At 68.0% G+C, this 17,131-nt stretch overlaps 2 protein-coding genes across 3 annotated transcripts; one reads left to right on the plus strand and one right to left on the minus strand.

Moving 5' to 3' along the window:
• The first annotated feature begins 391 nt into the window (after positions 1-391).
• On the plus strand, positions 392-4,234 carry PRKAG1 (protein kinase AMP-activated non-catalytic subunit gamma 1). Of its 2 annotated transcripts, none has more exons than XM_084223448.1 (12): positions 392-596; positions 683-767; positions 1,505-1,641; positions 1,717-1,798; positions 1,874-1,932; positions 2,033-2,078; positions 2,186-2,240; positions 2,326-2,452; positions 2,987-3,152; positions 3,261-3,298; positions 3,435-3,581; positions 3,670-4,234. In XM_084223448.1, exons 1-12 carry the CDS (start codon positions 591-593, stop codon positions 3,766-3,768), a joined length of 1,047 nt encoding a protein of 348 aa, XP_084079574.1. In that variant the 5' UTR covers positions 392-590; the 3' UTR covers positions 3,769-4,234. The 2 variants fall into 2 exon arrangements, with proteins under 2 accessions (XP_084079574.1, XP_084079575.1); XM_084223449.1 differs by having other exon boundaries at positions 393-596; positions 1,538-1,641.
• Positions 4,235-12,480: 8,246 nt separating this feature from the next.
• On the minus strand, positions 12,481-14,287 carry WNT1 (Wnt family member 1; the record flags this gene model as incomplete). Its single annotated transcript, XM_084223663.1, has 4 exons — positions 12,481-12,969; positions 13,224-13,489; positions 13,675-13,928; positions 14,187-14,287. The coding sequence occupies 4 exons, from the start codon at positions 14,285-14,287 to the stop codon at positions 12,481-12,483; spliced, it is 1,110 nt and encodes a 369-aa protein (XP_084079789.1).
• Between the last annotated feature and the right edge of the window lie 2,844 nt (positions 14,288-17,131).

Below are 17,131 nucleotides of genomic sequence, written 5' to 3' on the forward strand. Positions count from 1 at the left end.
GACCGGGGCCGGAGTGGTACCGGGAACCGGGTGAAACCGGGACCGGGACCGGGTCCGGAGTGGTTCCACGAACCGGGTTAAACCGGGACCGGGACCGGGACTGGGGCCGGAGTGGTTCCGCGAACCGGGTGAAACCGGGACCGGGGCCGGAGTGGTACCGGGAACGGGAACGGGGCCGGTCTGGTTCCGAGAACCGGGCAGAAGCGGGACAGGAACCGGGAACGGGAACCGAGCGGAACCGAGACCGGGAGCGGGGCGGGAGTGGTTCTGAGAACTGGTTGGAAGAGGGGAAGGAACCGGGACCGGGAACGGGGTTCCAAGAACCGGGCGGAAGCGGGGCACGGACCGGGCGGAAACGGGACAGCAACCGGGCGGCAGCGGAGCAAGAACCGGACGGAAGCGGGACAGGGACCGGGCGGAAGCGGGACAGCAACCGGGCGGAAACGGGACAGCAACCGGGCGGAAGCGGGACCGGGACCGGGCGGAAGTGGAGCCGGAAGCCGCGAGGAAGCGGGACCGGGGACCGGGCGAACGCGGGGCCGGAGCCGGGCGGAAGTGGGGCAGCGGCGCCTCGGGACGGAGCGGGACCCATGGAGGTTGTGGGGGCACAGCGGGGCTGGGGGGACACGGGGGGTCGGGCCCCGGACCGCGGCCACTCTGACCCGACCCCGTGCGTCCCCAGGATCCCGGCCCCGAGCCTGACCCCGGCCCCGGCCCGGGCCCGGCCGCCGAGAGCCCGGCGGAGCTGAGCCCCCCGGGGCTGGAAGGTGATACCGGCGGAGATCCCGGCATGCGGGGGGGCCCGGCACGGGAGGGGACGCGGTGATTTGGGTGTCCCGAGGGCTGCAGCTGCTGCGGGGCTCCGGTCCCGGAGTCTGGGGGAGCTCGGAGCTGGGTGTCGCAGGATTTGGGATGCCCCGGGGATATCCCGGAGTTAGGGGTGTCCCGGAGCCCTGAGCTGGGTGTCCCGAAATTGGGAGTGAAACGGGACTTGGGGCACTGGAGGGTTTGGGATGTCACAGGATTTGGGGTATCCTGGGTATTGGTGTGTCCCAGGATCTGGGGCATTCGAGGGTTTGGGGTGTCCCGGGATTTGCGGTATCCTGGGTATTGGTATGGCCCAGGATTTGAGGTGTCAGAGGATTTTGGGGTGTCCCGGAGCCCTGAGCTGGGTGTCTCGGAATTGGGAGTGAAACAGGACTTGGGGCATTGAAGGGTTTGGGATGTCACAGGATTTGGGGTATCCCGGGTATTGGTGTGTCCCGGGATTTGGGGCATTCGAGGGTTTGGGGTGTCCCGGGATTTGGGGTATCCCGGGTATTTGTGTGTCCCTGGATTTGGGGTGTCAGAGCATTTGGGGGTCTCCCGGGATTTGGGGTGCCACAGGATTCGGGGTGTCTGGGATTTGGGGGTGTCCCGGGATTTGGGGTGCCACAGGATTCGGGGTGTCTGGGATTTGGGGTGTCCCGGGATTGGGGGTGTCCCGGGTTTTGGGGTTCTCCAGGTCATGGGGTGCCCGCTCACGCTGCCACCCCAGGGGATCCTCACCGCAGTGCCTACACCGCCTTCATGAAATCCCATCGCTGCTACGACCTGATCCCCACCAGCTCCAAACTGGTCGTCTTCGACACATCCCTGCAGGTGTGCCAGGGCCCGGGGGGGCACTTTTGGGGCCGGGGAGGCACTTTTGGGGCTCCCTGACCCCCGTGCCTGCAGGTGAAGAAGGCGTTCTTCGCGCTGGTCACCAACGGTGTCCGGGCAGCCCCGCTCTGGGACAGCAAAAAGCAAAGTTTTGTAGGTGAGTGAAGGCTCTGGGGGTCTCTGGGGGCTGAGGGGGGCTGGCAGGATCCTCCTCACCCTGCCTGCTCCCCAGGAATGCTGACCATCACCGACTTCATCAACATCCTGCATCGCTACTACAAATCCCCCATGGTGAGGGCTGGGGTCTGCCGGGGGGCTCAGGTTGGGCTCTGCCTGCCCCACCTGACCCTGGGTGGCTGATCTGGGTTTCTCCTCTTCCTCCTCCTCACAGGTGCAGATCTATGAGCTGGAGGAACATAAAATAGAGACGTGGAGAGGTGAGGAGGGCTCACTGCTGGCTGCCTCCTGCCCTTTGTGGCGTGCCCAGAGCCCCCCAGTGCTGTGTCCCACCCCCCCATCCCCTCACCCACCCCTCTCCCCACAGAGGTTTATCTGCAAGACTCCTTCAAGCCACTGGTCTGCATTTCCCCCAATGCCAGGTACCCCGGGGGGCAGGGAGAGGGGCACAGCTGGTGGTGGCACTGCCAGGAACACCCCAAATCCCCCCTCCCTTCCCCCCCACAGCCTGTTTGACGCCGTCTCCTCCCTGATCCGGAACAAGATCCATCGCCTGCCCGTCATCGACCCCGACTCAGGGAACACTCTCTACATCCTCACCCACAAACGCATCCTCAAGTTCCTCAAGCTCTTTGTAAGTCTCTGCCCCTTGGTGATGGTGGGGGCCAGACCAGGACCCTCAGCTTGGGCTGTGCCAGGGCCACACTGGGACCCCCAGCCTGGGCTGTGCCTGGTGCCTGTTCCAGGTATTACCCCAGGATGTTCACCCTGGGCTGTACCAGGGGCTGCCCTGAGCCTCTCAGCCCAGGCTGTGCCAGAGGTTGGCCCAGGACCCCCATCCTGGGCTGTGCCAGGTCCTTGAGCCAGGGGCTGCCCTGGGACCCCCATCCTGGGCTGTGCCAAAAGCTGCCCCAGGACCCTTGGCTGCTCCAAGTGTAACTCTGACACCCCCAGCCTGGGCTGTGCCAGGTACCTGCACACGAGGGTGGGCACACCTCTGGTACCTCACCACACCCTGCAGTGCCAGAGGGCCCCCAGGACTCTGCTTGGACCCTCCCCACCGCCCCTGCCTGGGGGTCCCACAACCCCCACCCCTGCTCTGCACCCCACCTCTTTGTGCTTTCCCCCCAAGCCCAGGCTCAGCCCTGTCCCCTCATTGTCCCCTCAGATCTCAGAGGTGCCCAAGCCTGAGTTCATGTCACGGACGTTGGAGGAGCTGCAGATTGGCACCTACAAGAACATCGCCGTGGTTGGCACCAGCACCCCCATCTACGTTGCCCTGGGCATCTTCGTGCAGCACCGCGTCTCTGCGCTGCCCGTGGTCGATGACTCGGGTAAGGGTGTCCTGTCCTTGCTTTGGCTGTCCCCAAGTGACCTTCCTGGGGGCTGTGTCCCATCTGGAGCACCATGGGCTTGGCTCAGCTGCTCCTCTCCCTCCCCAGGGCGCGTGGTGGACATCTACTCCAAATTCGACGTTATTGTGAGTACTGCTGGGGGAAAATCCTGGGCTGGGGGAAAATCCTGGGCTGGGGGTAAATCCTGGGCTGGGGGGACACTGTGGGTTGGTGGGCATCTCCTAATCCCAGCTGTGACCCCAATGGTTGTCTCTGCCCCAGAACCTGGCAGCTGAGAAGACCTACAACAACCTGGACGTGACGGTGACGCGGGCGCTGCAGCACCGCTCCCACTACTTCGAGGGGGTCCTCAAGTGTTACAAGCACGAGACCCTGGAAACCATCATCAACCGCCTGGTGGAGGCTGAGGTAACAGTCCCGGGGTGCTGGGGGGTCTCTGGGGGAAGCCCAGGGTCCCTGCACCCCCTCAACCCCTCCTTGTGTCCCCCCTCCCCAGGTCCACCGGCTGGTGGTAGTGGATGAGAGCGATGTGGTTAAAGGGATCGTCTCCCTCTCGGACATCCTGCAAGCCCTGGTCCTCCCCCAGGGCCCCTGAGGCAGTGTGGGGGGGAGGGGGGTTCAGTCCTCCCCCCCTCCCCCCCCCACTCTCTTCTCCTGTATCACTGTGCCCCCCCTGGGCTGGGGACACCCGGGGAATGCCCCCACTCACCAGCAGCATCCAGCAATAACCCCCAGCCCTGGGGCAGCCCCTGCTGCCTTTCCCTGGGTGGGGGAACCCCACAGCCCCCCCCATGCTGTACCCTGCACCCCAAAGCCGTGTGGGGTGATGGGGGCAGCCCTTGACCCCCCTGGGGGTCACCCATAGCCATGCCAGGGCTGTTCCTGTGTGGCCTCTTGTCCCTGTCCCCTTGCACCCTCTCCCTGGGTTTGGTGGAACCCACTCAGCTCCACCCGGCCCGGGGACCCCCCCACACCCCCGGGGGTCTCCCCCCAGGTTCCCCCAGCTGTGCCCACACCCGCCACCGCTTCGTGTGTGAAGAGAAACCACGAATAAACACAGACCTGGCACCAGCCCTGGCTCCGTGCAGGGCACGGGGGGCACTGGCCGGGGAGGGGGTGTGTGGGGAGGGGGTGTGGCCCCCCGTGGGAAGGGGGAATCTGCTGAGCTCGCCCAGACCCTAAATCCCTGTTTGTTCCGCCTGTGGCTTTTCTAAAAGGCCAGGATTGGGGATGGGACAGAGACGGGGACCTGGCAGGACATGGGGACCCTCTGGTGGGCACCACGGTGAGCGGGGGGGGGTCGGGCAGGGGCTGGGGGTGGTTGAGGGGGGGGAGGTGGATGTTAGGGTGCCCTGGGGGGCTGGCGGGGGTCACGGGCAGCTGGGACACCGGAGTTTGCAGCCGGTGTCCACAGGGGAGGCGCGAGGCCCGGCCGTGCTGAGCGAGGCACATTCCTGGCGGGGAGGGGACGGCCGGCCCAGGGTCGCTGTCCGTGCCAGTCCCGGGGTCCGGCAGAGGCTGCGGAGCGAGGTGAGCGCCGGGCAGGTACCGGGGGGCCCGGGGGACTCGGGAGGGGGGCCGTGCCGGTTGCCATGCCGCCGCCGGAGGGTTGCTAAGCTCCGCTCGGAGCCCGCGTGGGCTGCAGCGCTCGGTGCCAAACCCGCCATCGCCTGCTTGTCGCAGGGGGGGAAGGGATCCCGCGGGGCGGGGGGGGGGGGGGACACAAACACACACACGCGACACGACACCCCTGGGACGGCCGGTGAGGTCCCCGCGGTGTGCCGGTCTCCCGGCCGCCCGGGGGTCAGCGTGGCCGAGGTGGCACCGGGCGGGACACGGGGTCCCCGGGGGCGCACGTGCGGCAGGTGGGTGCGTGTGGGCGGGCCCGTGGCTCCGCCGAGGCTCCGCTGAGCCCCCCGCCGTGGGGACCCCCCTGTCGGCCGGGGCCATGCTGGGGGGTCCGGAGCGGGGTGCGGGGCGCCTGCGGATCTGCGAGCGGACCAAGCTGGTGCTGGTGGAGATCGACACGGTGGCGTGTTGCAGCCCTGGTGCCGGCATGGCTGCGGGCTGCTGGCCCGAGCCGCCCTGGACTTACCGCCGCATCGCCGGGGAGTACGCGTGAGTAGGGACCGCGGGCGGGGGGGGGTGGGGTCCGTCCTGCTCCCCTCCCTCACTCCCCTCACTCCCCTCTCTGTCTTGCAGGTACCTGGAGAAACGCTTTGTGGCCGAGCTGGCCCCCCCCTGGTCCCCAGTGCCCTCCAATCCCCCTTGTCGCCTCCAGGACTTCACCGCCCGGCCCCGGGTACCCCCCACCCCCTGCCCCCCGCGGCAGCTTGAGGGGCTGGGGGGCAGTGGACCCTGGGGGGGGCACCCTGTGCCTACACCTCGGCCCCCGGTGTCGGGGGACAAGCTGGGCCCCCCCACCTACGAGGTGCACATGCAGCGGGTGCAGGCGGCCCACGCCCGCCGTGGGGGACCCCCCCCTTACATCGCACCCCCCGCCTATGACGGTCCCCACCGCACGCTGCAGCTCCGCCCCCCGCGGGGACCCCGCAGCCCCCCGCCGGCTCCTCGGGCCCGGGGGGCTGTGCCGGGCGGCTGGAGCCACACACTGCCCCGGGCGGCCACCGAGGCCAAGCACCGGTGGCCCCGTGGGACGCAGCCGTCCCCAGGAGGGCCTGGCACCCCCCGGCACTGCCAGACGCTGCCGCGGGCAGCAGCCGGCCGGGAGCGGGCACCGGGGCGCGGGAGGGGGCAGCGGGGGGCGGGGGGACACGTCCTCATTGACGCCACCCGTGTGGTGGTCCGGGCCCAGTACGTGCCACCCCCGGAGCGACAGCAGGTCCGCTATGCCAGGGCATCATCCCTGGGGCCCGGCACCCCTCCTCGCAGCCCTTCCGTGCCCCCCGGGGTTGGCAGCCCTTCTGCTGCGGCCTCGCCCCCCCGGGAGCCCTCCGGCAGCCCCCGCAGCCCGTGGCGGAGCCCGGGGGGCTGCAGGGGTGCCCGCGGGCGGCCCCCGCCGCGGCGGCCGGTGCTGTACGCCCAGGCGCTGCGGGAGGCCGTGTCCCGCATCCGCCGGCACACGGCGCCCGACTCGGACTCGGATGCCGAGAGCAGCGTGGGGGGCTCCCGGCAGCGGCTCTGCCGAGACCCCCGCGCCTACAGCAGCAGCAGCAGCAGCCTGGAGAGCACCGGAGCCCCCCCGGGCCCCGCCAGCCCCACCCCTGCCTGAGAGGCGGGGCTTGACGGGGTGTGGCACTTCTGGGGCGGGGCTCGCCGGGGTGTGGTTCTCAGGGGCGGAGCTTGGGTGGTCTCGGGGGTGGGGCTCAGGGCTGGAGTTCCCACGGGTTGACCCCAATAAAAGCTCCGGGATGCCGGTGTGCTGCCTCTGTCCCTGTTTGTGTGAGGTCGGGTGGGGGGGCGTCACCCCCTCAGGCCTCTCTGTGGCCCCCAGCAAGGACACAGGTGTCTGGGCACGCCCCCATGACATTCCCGGTGTCCGGACCCCCTCCCCCCCCCGTTATGGTGCCGGGGTCAGTCGGAGGTCCCGGGTGTCCCGGCGGCCGCCACGCTGCGTCACAACACGGGCAGGACGTGCCAGCTCCCCCCGTATCCCCCATAATGAGTAGGTGAGCGCAGCAGGGCTGGCCCTCGGCCACCAGCCCCACGTCACGGCCGGGGGGGGACCCCCAATGACTCACCCGGGGGAGAACTGTCCCCCCCAAACAGTCGCCACCTCTTAGTCACGCTGCGGGGGGGGGGAGGATCCCCGCGGCCCCAGGAAACCGCACAAATATCGTGTCCAATTTGCACGTTATTTAAAACCGGCTCCTCCCCCGCCCCCCTGCGCGACCCTGTCATTATCCCGGTGACACCGGCCCGGAGGTCACGGCACGGGGCAGCTGCCGCAGCGAGGCCACCCGGTAGGCTGGGGGGGCACCCCCAAGGCCACGTCACCCCATGTGTCCCCTGTCCTGGCGCGTGGCCAGGGTGGCATCGAAGTTGCACACCTGGCTCTGGCCTAAGCCACAGTGACAACTGCAGCCCCCCGTGGCACAGGTGTGGTCCTGCAGCCGGTAGGGGGGCACCTGGCACGGCTTGGCATGGCCTGGCACGGCATAGGATGGTTGGCAAGGTGTGGTATGAGCCACGTGCCTTGTCACGGATTGTCATGGCACGATGCAGCCTGCCACAGCCTGGCACAGTTTGGAATGTGGTTTGGTATGACCCAGAACACAGCTGGGTACAGCCTGGCACAGCTTGGCACGGGTCAGCTTGGCACAGCAGCCTGGCATGGCTTGGCAAAGCCCAGAAGAGCCAAGCTCAACTCAGCAGCCTTGGCACAGCTTCGAATGGCAAAGAACAGCTCAGAACAGCTCAGTGCAGCCTGGCAGAGCTTGGCACAGCCTGATGCCACCTGACACGGCTCAGCACAGCTCAGCATGGCTCAGCAAAGCCCAGAACGCTTGGCCAGCCTGTTTGGCACAGTTCATCACGGCTGGGCATGACTTGGCACACCTTAGCATAGCCTGGCATGGCTCAGTTTGGCACAGCACAGCACGGCGTGGCCAGCACAGCTTCACAAAGCCCAGAAAAACCCAGAACAGCTCTTTGCGACTTGGCACGGCTTGGCACAGGCTGGCACAGCCTGGCATGGTTCAACACAAACTAACACAGCTTGGCACAGGCTGGTATAACCTGGCATGGCTCAGCACAGCCTGGCACAGCCCAGAACAGCACGTCATGCCCCGGCTCGGCGCGGTGCCCGGCGTGGCGCGGGGTGTCCCAGACGCGGGGGCAGCGGCGCGGCCCTTCCCGTGGGATCAGCTCCTGCCCAAACCCGCTCCCCGCCGGGAAAATCACCTTCTAATTCGGGCTGCGCCGGCGCCAGCGCCTTCCCCCGGCACCCCCGGGGCACCCGCCGGCCCCCGAAACTCGCCGCAGCCTGGGGTCCCCCGGGGCCACGGGGGGCTCAGTTCGTGGGGGGGCCAACGCGTGGGACCGGGGGGTCCCGCCCGGTACCGGAGCCCCCGGAGAGGGACGCGTTGTCGCCTGTGACCGCCAGATGTCGCCGCGCAGCCAGTGATCGATCGCACCGGGGGGCACGGGGGGCACCGGGGGTCCTGCCTGCCCCGGGAGCGCCGGGGGGAGCGGTGCTGTGTCCCCAAAGAACCGAAAGCCACGTGTGACCACCGTGCCGGTGCTGTCTGAGAGTCACGGCAGTCCTGTGTGTCACCAGGGCTGGCGGTGTCCCCAGGGAGCTGTGACCCTCGTGTGTCACCGGTGACGGCGGTGTCCCCAGAGGGCTGTGTCAGCTCTGGCTGTGCTCCCAGAGAGCCGTGACCCACATGTGTCGTGGGTGCTGGTGGTGTCTGAGAGCCTTGTGTGTCACTTGTGACAGCGATGTCACCGCAGACCTGTGCCCATGTGTGTGCTGCTGCTGCTGCTGTCCCCAGACAGCTGTGACCCGTGTGTGTCACTGGTGGTGTCTGGCATCCTCAGAGAGCCGTGTCTCATGTGTCACCGGTGTTGGCAATGTCCCAAAGGAGCCACATCCATGTATGTGCCAGCATTGGCGGTGTCCCCAGCGAGCTGTGACCTTCGTGTGACAATGGTGTCCCCAGAGATCGGCGTCCATGCGTGCGCTGCTGTTGGCAGTGTCCCCGCAGAGCCGTGACCCGCACGTGCAGCTGGCACCGGCCATGCAACGTCCCAGAGGAGCCCCGTCCATGTATGTGCCAGTGCTGGCGGTGTCCCCAGCGAGCTGTGACCTTCGTGTGTCACTGGTGGCACTCTGATGACAATGGTGTCCCCAGAGATCTGCGTCCGTGCGTGCGCTGCTGTTGGCGGTGTCCCCGCAGAGCCGTGACCCGCACGTGCAGCTGGCACCGGCCGTGCCACATCCCACGCGTGCCAGCAGCGCTGTCCGTGTCCCCGTAGCGCGGTGTCACCTGGTGACACCCAGCGCCTGACCGTCCCCATCCCACCGCCCCCAGCGTGTCCCCGCATCCCAGCGCTCCTGCCCGCGGTGCCGGCTCTCCCAGGCCGCGCGAGGAGCCGGTGGGAAGGGTCCGGTGAATGCGGCATTGTTGCGCGGGGTTGGAGTCACAGATAATTACCTCAATTAGTTACAATGGCAGAGTAATAAATACAGGCTTAGCGGCTCCTTCCCCACTGCGGCTTCTCAGATTAATCCAGCCCGGGCGAGCGGAGCTGAAAGGATTGATGGACAATTCATTAAACCCGCCGAATGCCGCACAAGGCACCCGTGAAGGCCGGCGTTAGCCCCCGGCGGCTCCGCTTTGTCCCTAATTGTTCGTCTCGGGCATTGGTCACCTATCAGGGAGTGGGTGACGGCGACGGTCCCCCCGGGGCTGGCATGCCCGGGGATTAGAGGCCAGCGCTGCCACCGTTGCTGGGCGCGTTGGCCCCGCGCCGGAGGAATGCGGCGGATGGGAGGGGGCGGCCGGACAAGCCGGGAGCTGGCGGGACGTGGGTCCGCATCGACCGGAGGCGAGGGGAGCCGGGACGGGGCTGTGCCGCTGGTGATGGTGACAGGGGATGGGATGGAATGGGAGGGGATGGGAGGGGATGGGATGGGGACGGTCCTGCAGGTGGGATGGGGCCACCTGAGAGTCTGGGCAGGTGGGCACAGCTCTGTCTGTCTGTCCTGCACCTCTGGATGCTGTCCTGTCCTTCTGTCCTGCATTTCTGGAAATGACGGGGTCCTCCTGCCCCACACTTCTGGGCACTGTCCTGTCCTGTCCTGTCCTGCACCTCTGGGAATGACACCATTGCTCTGTCCCACACCTCTGGGCACTGTCCTGTCCCCCTGTCTGGATTCTGGGAATGACACCATCCCTCTCCCACACCTCTAGGCAGGGCTCTGTTCTGCATGTCTCTGTGTCATCCTGTTCCTCTGTCCAGAAACTTTGGGCATTGTCCTGTCTTTCTGTCCTGCACTTTGGGGAATGTCACCATCCCACTGTCCTGCACCCCTGGGCATGGCTCTGTCCCTCTGTCCTGCACCACTGGACACTGTCCTGTCCCAGTGTCCCACATTTCTGGGGATGACATCTTTCTTCTGTCTTGGAAGCACCTCTGTCCCTCTGTCCTGCGCTTCTGTGCATCATCCTGTCTCTCTGTCCCACACCCCCAGGCAGAGCCCCCCTGCACCCCACCCCTGAACAGGGCTCTCCCATCCCTCAGCAGGCCCAGCTTGTGGCCACCATCCAGCTGTTACCCGACTTCCCAGATGTGACAGCCTGGTGCAGGATGGGACCGCCCTCTCCCTGGCCCTGCTGCTGGCCCTGTCCCTGCTCTGGCCCACAGCAGCTATTTCCAGCACCCAGGAATATTTGTCCAAGCCGGGGAGGTCTGTGCCCCGTGCCCAGGGTGCCCCTGCCCACCTGGGGGTCGTGGCTGCCCGAGGTGCCCAGCAGGACACACAGGAAAAGCTGAGTAACAGAGGTGACTTATAAGAATGTCATTATCTATATTCCTGACTCCTACCGCAGGAAAACAGGCTATTTTCATGCTGAAGCAGGAGCAGAATTTAGCAGGCAGATAACCCGGCAGGCGGGAGATGCTCGGAGGGTTATTTCGGGCTGTGTTCCTTTCCAGGCGTTTTCCTCGCCTTTTGGTATTTTATTCTCCACGCTGGGCTGTGTTTTGACCTTGGCGCGGGCAGCGGGGGCCCCCAGGGTGTTTTTCCCCCCCTCCTCTGAGTCTAAACATCAACTTTTCCACTATCGGCCCCGCGGGATATTTCGGGTGGTGGCAGCGTCATCCCGCAGCCTTTGATGCGGCGCAGCCTCAGGGGCCCCGAGAGGTTCCCGGCTCTGGGGGGGAGCCCAGGCTCTGGGGACCCCCGGGACAGGTGGGCACCAGGCTGGGGGTCCCCCTGACGCAGAGAGGGAGGTTGTGTTGTCCCCAAGTGTGAAGTCACGGTGCAGGGGGATGTGTGGACCCTGTGCCCACTGTGGGGGTGCCCATCACAGAGGGATGCCCATCCCCGTGGGATTCCTGTTCCAGAAGGATGCCCTCCCAAGGATGCCCGTTCTGGGGATATGCCCCCCCCTTTGGGATGCTTATCCCAGGGAAAAACCCATCTCAGGGCATGTCCTGCATGCTGAATTCCCATCCTGGTGGGGTGCACTCCAGTGGGGGGACTGTCCCAAGAGGATGCCCGTTCTGATGGGATGCCCATTCCAGAGGGATGCCCTTCTGGAGGGAAGTCTGTCCCGGAGAGATGCCCATCCCAGGAGGATATCCATGCCAGCAGAACACCTGCCAGCCACGGAGCTGCATCCCCCGTTTGCCACATAATTTCTCTTGTGGTGACACATGGATGTAGGGCTGTTTGTGGGGCCAGTGGCCATCTCTGTCCCCTCTGGCCCCTGCCCCGGTAACCCCGGTGCCCTCCCCCGGCCCTGCTTTTCCCCCGGAGCCGAGGGGAGCCGTCAGCCTCGGCCGGTAGCGGTGATGGACGATGCTCATTCCCTGTCTGTCGTCTTGTACCTCCCGGGGCCGCTCCCAACTCCCGGCCTCGGCGGCACCAGCTCGACCGCCCCGGCAAATTCCAGCATCGGAGATGCTGCAGTCAAGGTGCCATGGTGATGGGCGCCGCAGCCGTGGGGATGGACGTCCCGGCCGGGAGCGGCGGCGGGAATGGCTGCGATGGAGACGGGCACAGCGGGAGAAGGAAGGGGGTCTGAGGGGAGGGGATGGCAGAGAGTGGAGGAAAGGAGGAGAGAGATGGACAGACAGCAGCCGGAGAGGCTGATGGATGTGGAATGGGGAGGTGAGGGGATGGAGAAGTGATGGATGGACAGATGGACAGCACATCCCATAGTTTGGGATGCATTGGTGTCCCCCCACAGCTCATCCCCTCCTTCCCCCAGCCCCCCCAGACACGAATCAGGGCAGGACTGATAAAAATATATTCTTTATTCTTCTCTAAAGGCTATCAATGACACCTGTAAGAAAGCATCATTATTATTAATTATTATTAATTATTATTATCTTTAATTATAAAAAACAGGGCCTGGGGCCAGCGAAGCAGGGTGGGGGCGGCAGCACCGAACCGTCCACAATAAATATTTTATTTACAGCAAGAAGTGACCCCGTGGAGCCGGGGAGTGGCCGGCAAGGTGCTTGGCACTGAGCCCACCCGTGGCAGGATGGGGGTCCCTAGGACACATCCATACCCCCACACATAGGTGCCTTCAATCCAGCCGGGCACCCGTCATGGGGGGTGGGTGGCGCAGACCCCCTCCGGGGCTGGGCAGGGTGGTCCCGGGGCAGCTCACAGGCACTCGTGCAGCACCTGGGTGTTGGTGCAGTTGAGGCAGCTGACGTGGCAGCACCAGTGGAAGGTGCAGTTGCAGCGCTCGGTGACGCGCTGGGTGCGCGTGCGGTACCCGCGCCCGCAGCACAGCAGCTCGCACCCGTCCAGCCCCGGCGAGGAGCTGTTGCAGAACCTCCCGGCCGTGCCCGCCGTGCCCATCTTCCCACTGTAGGTGCAGAAATTGGGGGATTTCTCGAAGTAGACGAGGTCGTGGGGCGAGGGGGGCTTGTGGGCCGGGTTCTCGGGCTCCAAGTGATGCAGCTCCACCCGCGACGCCCGGTTGCTGCCCTTGTTGCCGTAGATGACGCGGGAAGCGCCGTCGAAGCGATCCTTCAGGACGTCGCCCACGGCACGGAAGGTGGGCAGCCGCATCCAGCAGGTGCGGACGGTGCAGGAGCCCGACATGCCGTGGCACTTGCACTCCTGGCGCATCTCTGAGAAGACCGTCTGGAAGGAAAGGGGAATTTGGGGCTTTGTGAGCAGCCTGGGACCCCCCTGGGCACCACCACGCTCCTACACCCCTCATTTCTGCACTGTCACATCACTCAGACATCACTTATCCCAAAGACAAGAGCGAAACCCATCTCCAGCTGTTCCCAACACACACGTGGGAACAGGCTGAAGGTCTTGGTGGCCGTGCTCATCTCTGTGCCCACCCCAGTGCTGCCCCAGTGCCCTCACCAAGCCCCCGGTGCCCTCACCATGCGCCCAGCCTCGTTGTTGTGCAGGTTCATGAGGAAACGCAGGTCTCGGCCCTTCTCACTGGAGTCCACAAACTCCCTCCCAAAGAGGCGACCGAAGTCGATGTTGTCACTGCAGCCCCCCCAGTGCCAGTCAGGGCCCCCAGGGCCACGGCGCCGGTAGTCACAGGTGCAGGACTCGATGGACCCCTCCGAGCACGACCGGGCCACCGAGTGTGTCACACCAGCACTGGTGATGGCGAAGATGAACGCTGTCTCCCGGCAGCCTGTGGAGGGAGCAGGGCCTCAGGATGCTGCCAGGATGGGGAGGGGGTACCCACTGGCACCCCCAACCCTCCATCACGATGGGCTGCTGATACCCCATAGCAAACCAGGGGCACTTTGATGAGCATCCCAACTTGGGGGTGCACGGAGGAGATTGCGGGACCCCCGTGCTGCCCCCCAGCCTCACCCCGGTTGACGATTTTGCCGAAGATGTTGGGGCCCTGGGAGGTGGGGCAGTTCCAGCGGCGGTTGCGGAACTGCCACTTGCACTCCTTGATGGCAGTCTGGAGGCCGGAGCTGACGCTGTGCAGGATGCCGGGGTTCTGCCGGATCAGCTTGCGCTGCTTTCGGCTCAGCAGCTGCAGGCTGGGGTCCAGCACCAGCTGCACGTTCTTGGAGTCTGTCAGCAGGTTGGTGGACGAGGCCACGTTGATGATGCCCCTGTGGCACAGGTGGGGATGGTGACCACTAGCGGGGGATCCCCAGCGCCTCCCTCCTCACCTCAACCTCTCTGCAGGCTCCTCCGTGCGACCGCAGCATCCCCTGTAGGGATTCCAGCCGGGGGTCGCAGCCCGGTGTCCCCCACACGCCCCATCGCTGCGTACAGGGCAGTCCCTGCTGTGCCTGTGCCAGCCCCGCCCTCCCGCCTCACCACCCCGGTGCCGGTACCGGTGCCGGTGCCGTTGCTGTCCGACTCACCACCACCGCCCGCTGTTGTTCACTGCCAGCGTGTTGGAGAGGGAGGAGAGGGCCAGAGCCCAGAGTGCCCGGAGCGCCAGCCCCAGCGCGGCGGCGCGCATGGCTCCGGCCCCGGGAGCCCCGGCAGAGTGCGCGGGCGAGCGGCCGTCCCGGTATTTATGGTGCCGCAGAGCCCCCGGCCCGGCCGCTACATCCACGCGTGTTTCCGGACGCGCGGGGCGGCTCCGAGATGAGGACGGCCGCGGGGGGACGCGGAGAGCGCCGGGCGGGCGGGCGGGCCGGCACCGCCGCCGCCACCGGGCTGCAGCCGGTGGCCGGGGCGCGGCGTCGGGGGTGCGGTGCCCAGCGCACACTGACCGGGCCCTGGAGCGCGGCGTCGGGCGCTCCGTTCGCGGTGCCGGTTCTGGGGACCCGGTGCTCGGCACTCTGTGCGCGGTACTCGGTGTCGGTACCGCTGCTGGCTCTCGGCGGTCCGTGCGCGGTACCCGGTGCCGGCGGTCGGTACCGGCAGCTCCCCGGGGAGCCGGCACGGCTGGACTCGGCTCGGCGCGGCGGGTGCACAGCGCTCAGCACCCGGGAGCATCTTCCAGCCCCTTCCCTCTTATAGGGGCGGCGCGGAGGGTCCCCGTGGGCCGGTCCCGCCGCGCGGGGCCTCCCCGCGTCCTCGCCCTAACAATGGGGAGCGGCGGAGCTGCGGCATCTCTTACGGGGCGGCGGGAGCGGCGGCGCCGGGGCTGTCCGTCACGGCCCGGATTAGCCCGGCGGGTGGCTGCGCCCCGGCCCCGTGCCCAGAGCTCCCGGCTGCCGCCCCCCGCCTTCCCCGCCGTCCCGTGCACACGTTCTACAGCCACCGGCACCGGCGGGGGGAGCCCGGCACGGCCCGCGACAGCTCCCGGCGCGAGGAGAAGTTGGTCCCGGAATAACCTGGGACGGCCCCCGGACGGCTCCGGCCGCACGGAGGGAGCGGGGAACGGGGATAGCCCGGCATGTCCCGGGACAGCCCGGGGTGCACAGGGGCAGGAGTGACGGGATCTCCCGGGACAGTCCCGGGCGCACGGGGGAGGCAGAGCTCCGTGACAACCCAGGGCGCACGGGGACCACAGTCCCGGGAAAGGCCGGGGACACCGTTTTGGGGCCGCCGGCTTTCCGGGGGACGCGACGTGCGGTCCCCAGAGACCCGGACCGTCGAGGCTGCTGGGCGACCCTCCGGAGCCCACGGAGCCCTCTCCCGTCCTAGTCCGTGCCCGGTGGAACGGGGCTACAGCCTCTCTCAACCGCTCGAGCCCGGGTTGTCCCGGGCTGTCCCGGTGGCACCCCGGACCGCCGTGAACGTGCCCGTGGAGACACCCACGGTGCCTACAACCCGCGTGGGCGCGGCACGGCCCGGCCCGGCTCCCGGTGGCCCGGAGCGCCCAGTCTGGGCCGGTACCAGGTGTCGGAGGTAGGGATGGACCGGGGGGTGGAGGGATTGAGGGACGGGGGATAGAAGGAAGGGCAGGGGATGCTCCAACCCTGGCGGGGGCCGGCCTGACGTGCCCACGGCCAGAAGACGGGCACGCAGGGCTGGTGCTGGCCCGGTCTCGGTTGGGACAAGACTGTCCCCGTCATCCCCCGCCCGGGCCGGTTGTGGGTGGGTGTGAAGTCCCCAGTGCGGGGCCCGACGGGCTAGGGGGCCTGAGCTGAGTCCCCCGTTGGGGCGGAAACCGGGGGGGGTAATCCCCCCGACGCGGTTTCCCCGGACCAGTCATGCGGGGCCGGATTAGCCCCGCTGGCCCGTCACGGCCCGGGGCCGCCGCTCACCAGTTTAATTCAAGGACGGACAAAGCCCGGGACGGCGGCGGGGGTGGGGGCTCGCACCGGCACCCACCCGCACCCCTTCCCCCGGCCCGGGAGGAACCCAGGGCCGAGCCGGGGTCTGCTCCAGCACGGCGCTCCCGCCTCCCCCGCCCCGGTTCCCGGCCGGGCCGGGCCGTGTCCACGCCCTCGGGCCTCCGCCCCGTCGGGGCTCCCGGGGCTGAGGTCAGCGGCCGCGGGGAGGCCCCGGGGCGCGGCTGGGAGGGCCCTGCCCGGGGCTGTGCCACCAGCGGCGGGCGCGCAACCACGGCCCTCGCCTCCCCCGCTCCATCCCGGGACTCTCCGGCCCTCGCACTCCCTGCCCGCTGCGCCGAGCCCCCGTTCCCCCATCCCCTCTCTGCTGCAGCCCACGGCGGCCCGGCGGCCCGGTGCTCGGGATCCCCCCCAGTCCTGGGGTGCCGCTGGAACAGTTCCCGCAGCCGTCGGGGCGCCCGGTGCTGCCCGGCGCCCCCGGGCTGGCCGCCGGTACCTGCCTGGGAGCGGGGGGCATCCGTCATGTCCCGTGGCGCCGAGCAGGGACGGACAAGCGGACAACGGGGACAGACGGACGCGGGAAACACCCGCGGGTTCCTCGCGCTCGGTCTCGGTCCCGGCCCCTGCCCTGCCTGCGAACACCCGGGCAGCCTCCGTACCGACGATATCGGCACGGTGCGGGGGTGTTCAGCCTGTCCCCCGTGACGGTGTGGGGGTCCCCGTCCCCCGTGAAGCACAGGGACCCCCCCCCGGTCGGGACTCTGCGCCCCCGGTGCTCACGGCGGGGCGGAAGAGCCGGGACCCCGCTCTCCCCGTTCCCCATCCCGCCCCGCCGGTGCGGCTCCCCTTCGGACGAGGCTCTGCTCCCCCGGTGCGGGTCCCGGTGCCCCCAGGACCGGGCGGGTGGGGGGGGCGACACACGGGGACTCCCCCTCACTGCTGCAGCCGTTGCCATGGTAACGCCCCGTGGCTCTCGCGATTGCACCCCCCGCTCCTCCCCCCCCTCCGCCGCTCCCCGCGCGCGCCCCCGGTCCCGGAGGGGGGGGGGGGGTTGCGGGAAGCGGTGCGGGGCGGCGGGAGGGGGGGGTTAACCGGGCGCTCTCGCGAGATCGGCGCGA

Source organism: Fringilla coelebs (genome assembly GCF_963513975.1).
Source record: "Fringilla coelebs genome assembly, chromosome: 30".
Taxonomy (NCBI): domain Eukaryota; kingdom Metazoa; phylum Chordata; class Aves; order Passeriformes; family Fringillidae; genus Fringilla; species Fringilla coelebs.